Consider the following 10,428-nt stretch of genomic DNA (forward strand, 5'->3'; position numbering starts at 1 on the left):
ATAGACCCCAGCCTCTATGGATCTTGTGCTCAGAGCTTGTTCTTGTGCTGCCATGATTAGTGCCTCTGTGCTGTCTTTCAGTCCAGCTTTGTCCAGCCACTGGTAGGATTTCTGGATATCAGCCACCTCCTCTATCTGCCGGTGGTACATACTGTGCAGGGGCCTGTCCTTCCATGATGGTTCCTTGTCTCCCTCCTCTTTCTTGGGTTTCTGCTGCCTGAGGTATTCACTGAGCACTTGGTCAGTTGGGGCCATCTTCCCAATGTATTCTTGGATGTTCGTTGTCTCATCCTGGACTGTGGTGCTGACACTCACCAGTCCCCGGCCCCCTTCCTTCCGCTTAGCGTACAGCCTCATATATATATATATATATATATATATATATATATATATATATATATATATATATATATATATATATATATATATATGTGTGTGTGTGTGTGTGTGTAGAGGCTGAAAGTACAAACATCACTAATGTCACATAACATTGCCAACATTGTGGCCGACAGCAATGCTTTCAAAAAGCAGTAAAAATGTTTCTTGGGCCTCAAACTAGACTGTAACTGTAAACTCATTATATTAACGATGATACTTTGAAAGGTACAGTTTGAAACTGCAGTACAATCAAAGAAAAAGACAGCAAATGTGTTTTTTTATTCATGCCTCCAGCTTTATTAGAAAGTAGAAAAGATGTTTGTTTTTTTGGTTTTCAAGCAACAGTAATGCAAAATGAAGAAAACAAGTTTTTGTTTGTGTCTTTTTCAACAAACCTGTCCACAAGCCTCATCTTCAGTTTCAGTTGGTTGTATATGTTTGACAGTCTGAATAATCTCTGTTTCATATTACAATCGTGGGTTTTGTGTGTACATAAAAATTGCTTCTCCCTGGTTTTACTGCAGCCGCACTCATCTGCAACAACCAGGAGCACTCATGTCTGGGAGTTCTTTGAATTATTTGGAAAAATGATGATTAAATATAACCATGTTTCTGTCTGGTTTGTGTGGTGAAAATGGTAAAATTTCAAACAGTGTTTCCAATTTTGTTCACAGTAGGACTAAAATGTGGTTCATGCAGTGGACTAACCAAGTGCAGAATCTATTTAAAAAAAGTATATTAAGCTGGCAGAAACTAAATTATCATAAACTGTAAGAGGAACAATGAAATGATAAACTGAATAAAGGTCTACAGAGACAACACTGACAGATGTAACATCAAATCATGCAGACTGATGCTGGTGGTTTCACACATTTAGAATAACTTCATCGTGGTTTTGATCCAGTACAGTTGTTTCTCTGAGATAAACGAGTAGATTCCAGGTTTTGTAATGATACCGCAACCCCGTCCAAAAGAAGTGACTCCAACCAGCGCTCCATCACACAACAGCGGGCCTCCTGAATCCCCCTGCAGCAAGAACAAACACATGACAGTGTCTCAGGTGTTGAGCTGAATGCAAGGAAACAAGGAAAAATACATGTAATCTTCATACGTACCTGACAGGTATCAGCGACGTTTGTACCATCTGAACCAGCACATATCATGTGTTTGGTGATCTCAGGTTTGTGGTTGTAATAATCACGAGAGTTGCACGTCTGCCTGTCCACCACAGTCACATTGACAGACTTGAGGACGTCTGATGTTTGGTTGTTTTCGGTTTCTCCCCATCCAGCCACCAGACACCTGCTGCCAGCTGCCGGGTCTCTCACAGTGTTGCCAACCTCGAGCCACTGCACTTCCCTGGTTTTCCTCACCGGTTCTTTAAGCTGAAAAAAAGTTAAAAAGAATATCAGATATTGGTAATGAATCTCTCCACATTAACTACATTAAATAAACAAATATTTGCTAAAGAGTTGTAGCACCACTCATTTATTTCTAATATTTTGCTTGGAAAATATGAAGTATGTGCAGTGCTGAGTTGAAACATGTCTATAAAGACATGGAAATACATTTTATATTTTAAAAAATGAAACTAAGTTTTAGTTAAGTAAGCAACACCTGAGTTGGCTGTAGGAGGTACAGCAGGTTATCTACTAATAGAATGGTTTGGTGTGTGATCCCTGGTCTCTCCAGTCTGCATGTCAGAAATCCTTTGGCAAGATACTGAACCCCACGATGCGCTCTGATGCTACGTGAGAGTGTGAGTGTGTGTGAGTGTTAGAAAGCACTTAAGCACAGAAAGATGTGTTTGGGTGAATAAGCCATGTTGTGTAACGCTCTGAGTGCTCAGGTAGAGTAGAAAGGTGCTAAATAAGAAGCAGTGCATTTATGATTTACATTATTTGTATCAGACCCTGATAGGGATGGGTATTGATAAGATTTTCACCATTCCGATTCCATTTTCGATTCTGTTTCACGATTCGATTCTTTTTCGATTCTGTTTAAAAAAGGAGAATACTAAGGTCGATTAGCTTAGAACTTTGTTTTACATCTTCTCTTTGAACAAGATAGAAATTTAGGAGTAACATGGCCTTACAAACCCAGCAGTGAGATCTTCAGAGATCCAGCCTACGGCTCTTCAATGGGGTGTCACAGGGACCCCGGGGAAAAAAATTGTAAATGTAAAATAATAAAATAAATATTCTTCTGTAGCAATAACAAACTATAACATAAATTATTCTGTAGCAATTACACAAGAATATCCAGTAATGTCCCTGCCTACAAATAAACACATTCACTTACCGAAAATCGACCGTCTCACACTTCTGGGTGCAAACGGGTTCAAGCCTTTGACCACAAACTGAGTCACTGCTCGGTGACATTCGTCTATCCTGCCTGAAAGGAGACGCTAACGGTAGACTGCAGCAAGAACTGCCAGCATCTGAGCCAACCAATTCGTCGACTCTTTCAAATGCGGCCGTCAAATGCGTCCTTCATTTCCCCGAATTTGAAGGATGGGTCGGGTGTGTCCTTCGCGGCCCACCATATCCCAGAATTCATAGCGCGGCCCAAGCAAAATTTCAGCTGCCAACAATGGCGGCCGCTGCTAAGTTTTAAAATTAGTCTTATTACTCTTTCTGGGTCACAAAATAAACTTTTAACATATTTGAAAGAAGCTTTCAAATATTTGCAAAAGACCGTTCCGTTTCACAGCCTCGCACTTCCGGCCTTCTCGGTCTTCGAAGGACCCGGCCCACGTAGACCGCGAAGGCCGGGTCCTCCGAAGGATGCAGCCGACATTTTGGAACACAGCTTCTGTCTGTCTCTCTCATCATGGTCACCTAAATGCACAGTAATGGCAGGTTTGTAATAAGGCAGATCGCGCTAACATAATATGCACTGTTGTTGATTATTTACCTGCCGCATTACCGCTGCTGCTGGGTTGAGATTCACGAGTCCGGAGCGGAATTAAAAACACGACATTCATTTAAGGTCATCGTGTGTTTTGTGAGCAAATGCTTTTGCATATTCGTAGTGTTTCCTCCCTTAAATGAAATATCTACTTGCAAGTATTGCAAGTTGCCCTGTTGTCATCCGTTCTCGTAAAGTATAACCAAACTTTTGAGCGTTTGAGCCGCTTAGTAAATGACGCTCCGCAACGTGGTGACGTCATTCGGGGCGACTGGAATCGATAAGGGAATCGTTTGCAAAACTGACAAACAATTCCAAGGAATTGAAACAGTGGGAACCGGTTCTCAACAAGAACCAGTTTTCGATACCCATCCCTAGACCCTGATATATCACCTTACCTTCAACAACATGAGGTCATCGTCCAACCTTGCACAACAGTAGTCAGGATGAGGAAAACTTTTCTCAACGACTCTTTGATGCTTGGAACTTTCGTTTTTCGTTCTGGAGTGGGCTCCCAGGATCACCCAGTAACTCCTGTAAAAGAAAAAACACAATCTGGTGATGAAGGTTTACATATTTAAAAGGTTAACAGGTCAGCGGCTTCTAAAACAGTCATCATAGTTCTTTATTATTGTGTATTACTACATATGGCTGGGTTATAGCTGTTACTGAGCTTTGGGTGAATCTGCGTTATTTTTTCTTCCAGCTGAATGAAGAAATTAAAATGTACAGAAAATGTTTTAAATGAAGAAATGTATCAAATGTTTGATGTGTATGTAGCTGTGGCTTCTGTGTTATTTTAAATGAGTGCAACACTTATATTTTGCTTGTTATTCCATCTTAAATAAAACTTTCTAGAACACCTCTGTACAGATATTGTGCTTACAAGAGAGAGAAAAATCAGCTTTAAATATTCTATATTCATCCTCTCCATTCAATGTAATTAGCTTTGCATGTATAATTATAGCAGTGTGTATTATTCGCTTTCTCTAACGAAGAGGCCAGCCACCGTTTACAGAAAGCACATTTCTGCTGCTCTGGCCCTGATCTCATTCTTTCAGTAACTACCCAGAGCTCGTGACCACAGGTGAGGGCAGTGACCTCTGGGTAGTTACTGAAGGAATAATAGTCTGTTGAAAATAAATACTGCATTATTTTTAAAATTGAGGAAAATAGGACCTCAGATTCTTACCCAGTGCAGTGGGCAGCTGTCAGGACCCACTGTGGATGGATTAATGTCCCTCCACACCAAGAATTAGTCACAGTTCTAAGATAGGCCATGTAAGGCAGTGAGTGTAGCCTGACTTCTTTCCCATTAATAATCTCAGAACCACGACCTGAAACAGAAACAAAATATCAGGACACATAAATCAGCTGATGATCAAGTGAAGAACAGATGAGTGAAACAAACACCTGAAGGAGATCAGCAGTGTGACTTTGCATTACGCTTATTTACATGAAGATTAAAATTACCAATCGTTAAATTAAATTACAGTGGAAAACGTTACTCACCTGGCTGGATGATGAAGAGGAGCACACATGAGATGAGGAGACTGAAATTCTTCAGGCAGGACATTTCTTCTTCCCTCTCTTTGATCAGACGCTGAATGCAGTGAAACTCACTGTGATGCTCAGCTTTATGTGCTGAGCTGAGGGGGCGTGGTCTGACATTGGATGAGTAAGATAAACTGACACACCCATCCAAACCCGTCAAAACCTGCAGTGAAATCTCATCAAAATGTAACACACACATATGAAATCATTTTGATTCTGTTTGGTTCCAAACAAAAGTATTTCAATAACTAAAACAACAAACAGGAAAACATGCTCAAATGATAAATTGAAATCCTCATTTTGATCATCATACAGCAAAATCATAATATTTATCCAGATTAAAATCTTCCAAGAGTGCAGCGTTAGTTAAATTATACAATACATAAAAAATAGCAGGAATAAAACAGAACAGATAAATGAGCTCAAACATGTGAATCATATGCAATAACACATCATTACAAGAGCGACATTGTAACAGTTATTACACTGTCGTAAACAGTTATTCTGCTCTTCTCTCACGTTTTTGGTCTGTGAAACTGTGTGATGAGTTTTGTGCAAATCTAAAAAACGTCCTTCTAATCTCTCTTTGTTGAATCCACTGTGGTGCAAAGATTTATATGATCAGCTGAAGGGTGAAAATGAAGGAGTGAAATGGACACATCCACTCAAACCTTTCATAACCTGCAGTGAAATCTATGATTAATATCTAACACTCACATGCACATACATGCTATGTAACGGAGAATGAATAGAGCTCATGATGTCACTGTGTGCAGACATGTAGGTGTTCCACAAAAACAAGCTGTGTTAGAATTTAGAACAAAAGAAGTCCGCTTAAAAAAATAAAAGAGGATTTGTGGAAGTAAATGATGACAAAAGACAAAATGTCCTAACATTTACAAAGGACAGTTTTTGATACGGTTTCACCAAAGTTTGCAAAACGATATCGTTGACAGTCTTTCCCAATTTGTTCCCACTTTTTTTCTTTGCCTAACTTGAGACAGTTGCTGTCTTGTTTGCTTCACTGGTTTCTTAAGCTCAGAAACAGCTAAAAAGAAAGAAACATGTTGATAATAGGAGTCCCAGGCTTCTACCTTTCTACCTTTAAAACCCGCCTTCCAGCCAAATGGCTGGTAGGCTTTTAGCTAAGCTTTAGCTTCAGCCAAGTGGAAGCTAAATTGGCTAGTCATTCATATGTACATTAGGTTGTTACCTGGGAATTCTGGAGGGAGGGGAGTGGGGGTGTGTGATTGAGGGGGTGGGGGAGCTGCTAAAAGCTGTGAACTTCCTTTTGTGTTCGTCTTGATGCATTCTCAATCATCCAGGGAAATAAATCTCCAAAAGTCACCAACTTGGAGTGTTTCAGTTTGCCGTCTTAGGGAGAAATCAACACACATGGGTGTAGGTCCTTTGTTGCTGAGATTTATTGATGAAAACAGTACAAAAAACCAACCATCTGTACACATATTTACAAATAATAATAAAAAGTGAGTGAGTACAATTCAACATTTTCAGCAATCACTCACAATCCTGGCACTGCCATGCTATCTGTAGTCTGCATTTACCACATGTGTATCTTTTGCAGTGAACACATCGCACAGTGGCATGATTGTTCTTGCATTTGTGTTTGACCTGACACATGGCTCTTTTTCCAGGGCTCGGTGTGGAGGGTTGTGTCCAAAGCAACTGTTCTTTTCTTGCCTTCTTCTCAGCTACATGAGAGTGAGCCAACTCTCTTGCAAGCTCCACCAGGAAGTCCACCCGTCTTTCCTTCGTCCCGGTGCATGCTTGATACAGCACATGTGCATTCAGTGCTGCCATGTCAATCACGTTATGTGTGTGTGTGGTGGTGTTTGGGGGGGCGCACCAGAGGGAGTGTTCACCCAGGGCGGCAAACAGGCTAGGACCGCCAATGAATGTCACACTGGTGTTCTATAAAAACCAAGTTGCAGCATTATTTGGAGTGAGCCTTAGTGCCACCTCCAAACTGAAGGCCAGGTTCTAGATAACAGGACATGTAGGACTGGGAAGTGGGCGTCCCAGAAACATGGGACCACAAAGCATACATTTCATGCACAGCATTTCTAGGCAAAGCCAAGACAGTGGTAGCCTCAGAATCTCATCTCGTGGTGGCTGACAGGGCAGTGAAAATTTCAGGTTTTTATTGTTAATAGTTTTTGAGACATTCAAGTTCAAACATTGCCTCCGATTGTCACGGCTGCCGCAGCAGTCATGTGGAGAAGTGAAGGAGGACCCAAGTTGCAGACAGCAGCGGTGATGCAAGTGAGTTTATTTACAGTGAACGATAAATAACAAAAGCGAGGGCAAAACTAAACATACACCTGAACTGGGGAAAACTACTAACAAACAAAACCTGAAACGATAACTCACAGAATCACTCGCAGGGAAAACATAAGGAGGGAAAGGAAGAGGGGAAGAGCAGGGAATGGAGAGCAGAATGAGGAGCAGAGATGACCAAATAATACAGATGAACCGACAAGGAACACAGGCAGGCACACACTATAAATACACACAAGGTAATGAGGGAATGACACACCAGAGGGGAACACAGCTGAACCCAATTACACACAACGAGACACAAACCTTCAAAGTAAAACAGGAAACTCACAGACGGTTTAACAACACAAACTCAGGGACACGAACAGAGCACAGGAGAGACACAGGTAGGAATGATAAAACACAACAACCAAACCCTAACGACTAATACAAAATAAGAGTGAACACAAAACAAAAGATGACACCAAAATGAAACACAAAACGCTGGCTCTAACGACCGATTTTGATTATTGATATATGAAGCTAAAGTTTCACAGAAATCATGCCATGTTTCCAAACTTTGAACCAAAAATGTTTATGGTTTAAAGTTGGTGGTTTGAGCCAGAATGACCCTTGATCAGCACAACACTTTCATTTTTTGAACATTTTCATTTTCTTTCAGTGTTTTTCAAAAGCGAATCATTTAATTTGTAATTCAAGTGTGCACTGGCAGTCATTTAATTAACAATCACATGCAGTTTCCATATTTACACATGGAAGATGAAATCCCACAAAAGCTTTTCCTTATCAACTCTGTAAAACGTCTTCAGTCGAATTCTGCATATTTAAAATATTCATAATACAAAACTGAAATTAAAATAATTTACATTTTGCACTTGAGAAGAAAAGTGTAAACCTGTTATGTCAGAATCATAAAAAGCAAGTAAACACTGAGGTGCACAGCTTCATATGCTGAGCTGAAGAAATGCAGTCTGAGCAAAATGGACTCATCCACACAAAACCTTCACAGCTGATGGTGTTATATTCTGGTCTCATTCACAACAGACTCCAGAATATCTATTTCCTACCCAACGGGGTAGTAAGTTTTATTAACAAGTCATGCGACTCAGATTGGTCCTCTGCCATGTACAACAGCAACACACAGCCTAACAATCCTTACTCGTGTGACACTCTAAAACGTCCATGCAGCAACACAATCTATTGTGGAACATTCACATTGTTACAGATGGGTGAAACTGAGCTTTAATATCTAACACACACATGCACATACATGCTATGTAACGGCTGCACTACATGTCTGCACCTGGTGATGGGCTGGTACAGTCTGGATACAGACTTATAGGCTATCATCTCCCAGCCCATGCAGGAGACTCTGACAGCACTGAGCAGCTCCTTCAGTGGCCACGATGTGGGACGGAGAGATTCGGCGGATCTTTCCTTCTAACTGCTGTCAGACTCCACAACAAATCCACACAAACGTGCACACACATCCACACATGTGAAATACTACTAAGTGTAATTTATGTTATCATGTTTTGCTGGTATGTCTCTGAAACTGTGATCTATCCTTATAAAGTTTATGAACGCTGCGTTATAATCTAGAAATGAAAAAGAAGACAGGTTGAAAAATCAAAAGAACATTTTGTGTAAGTAAATGTTGATGAAAGACACAATGTCCTAACATTGGTACAAAGAAAGGTTTTGAAACAGTAATTTCCCCAAAAGGTTTCAAAACGATATTTTCCCTGTCAGGTTGACACATCTTTGCTGACAGTTTTTAGCCCATCATGAGTCAGTTTCATTATCTTGGTTTGCTCTTTGATATTGACCAACATAAATCATTTTTATCAGGATGTCCTAAAAACTCAATGAAAAGCCTTCAGTTCATCCAAAATGCTGCAGCAAGAGTCCTGACAGGGACTAGAAAGAGCGAACAGATTTAAACCATATGTCTTAATGACCTTGTAGTACCAAATCACCCAATCCAGTCTTTAAGTGATGACGTGACGAATCCTACTTCCGGGCCTAAAGTAGTCTGCGTTTAATATGGCTTTTGTGTTGTTAACATGTTTAATGTTTTGTATTTTCTTCTATTTAATCTCAAAAAGCTCCTAAAAACAGTCAGTGATCACTAGGGATGGGTATCGAAACCCGGTTCTTGTTGAGAACCGGTTCCCACTGTTTCAATTCCTTGGAAGTGTTTGCCATTTTTGCAAACGATTCTCTTATCGATTCCAGTCGCCCCGAATGACGTCACCACGTTGCGGAGCGTCATTTACCTGGCAGGAAACATGGCGGCTCAAACGCTCAAAAGTTTGGTCATACTTTACGAGAACGGATGACAACAGGGCAACTTGCAATACTTGCAAAGTAGATATTTCATTTAAGGGAGGAAACACTACGAATATGCAAAAGCATTTGCTCACAAAACACACGATGACCTTAAATGAATGTCGTGTTTTTAATTCCGCTCCGGACTCGTGAATCTCAACCCAGCAGCAGCGGTAACGTTTGCACGTCCTCTCCCGTTAATGCGGCAGGTAAATAATCAACTAACAGTGCATATTATGTTAGCGCGATCTGCTTTATTACAAAACCTGCCATTACTGTGCGTTAAGGTGACCATGATGAGAGAGACAGAGTCTGGCTCAGATGCTGGCAGTTGTCGCTGCAGTCTACCGTTAGCGTCTCCTTTCAGGCCAGGATAGACGAATGTTACCGAGCAGTGACTCAGTTTGTGGTCAAAGGCTTGCACCCGTTTGCCACAGCAGATGCCCCCAATTTTCGGTAAGTGAATGTGTTTAATCGTAGGCAGGGACATTACTGGATATTCTTGTGTAATTGCTACAGAATAATTTATGTTATAGTTTGTTATTGCTACAGAAGAATATTTATTTTATTATTTTACATTTACAATTTTTTTCCCCGGGGTCCCTGTGACACCCCATTGAAGAGCCGTAGGCTGGATCTCTTAAGATCTCACTGTTGGGTTTGTAAGGCCATGTTACTCCTAAATTTCTATCTTGTTCAAAGAGAAGATATAAAACAAAGTTCTAAGCTAAGTGACCTTAGTGTCCTCCTTTTTTAAAAAGAATCGATAAAGAATCGAATCGTTAAAAAGAATCGAAAATGGAATCGTGAAAATCTTATCAATACCCATCCCTAGTGATCACTGTCGACCTCCCTCGGCTTTTATTACCACTAATCATTTATTTAAGCTCAGTTTTTAAAACCTTAGGATGTAACTACAGCCCAGCCCATGCAGCAGTATATGAATGACTAACCTCG

General features: G+C 40.5%; 1 protein-coding gene across 1 annotated transcript; it reads right to left on the bottom strand.

Annotated features, from left to right (window-relative positions):
• Positions 1–1,095: 1,095 nt before the first annotated feature.
• On the bottom strand, positions 1,096–4,864 carry LOC146658099 (granzyme K-like). Its single transcript, XM_085426553.1, has 5 exons — positions 4,801–4,864; positions 4,481–4,625; positions 3,687–3,822; positions 1,494–1,763; positions 1,096–1,404 (listed from the first exon to the last, which is right to left on the bottom strand). Exons 1-5 carry the CDS (start codon positions 4,862–4,864, stop codon positions 1,252–1,254), a joined length of 768 nt encoding a protein of 255 aa, XP_085282679.1. The 3' UTR covers positions 1,096–1,251.
• Between the last annotated feature and the right edge of the window lie 5,564 nt (positions 4,865–10,428).

The sequence above is a fragment of the Rhamphochromis longiceps genome, linkage group LG12 (genome assembly GCF_057381845.1).
Source record: "Rhamphochromis longiceps isolate RC_006_pf linkage group LG12, R_longiceps_female_GT1.1, whole genome shotgun sequence".
Lineage (NCBI taxonomy): Eukaryota > Metazoa > Chordata > Actinopteri > Cichliformes > Cichlidae > Rhamphochromis > Rhamphochromis longiceps.

Excerpts from the sequence above, each read along its gene's own strand:
- LOC146658099 (XM_085426553.1), bottom strand. The coding sequence starts at position 4,864 with ATGTCCTGCCTGAAGAATTTCAGTCTCCTCATCTCATGTGTGCTCCTC. Across the intron at positions 3,823-4,480 it reads ACAGCTGCCCACTGCACTGG|GAGTTACTGGGTGATCCTGG; the intron begins GTAAGAATCTGA and ends TTTCTTTTACAG. Across the intron at positions 1,405-1,493 it reads ACGTCGCTGATACCTGTCAG|GGGGATTCAGGAGGCCCGCT; the intron begins GTACGTATGAAG and ends TTCTTGCTGCAG.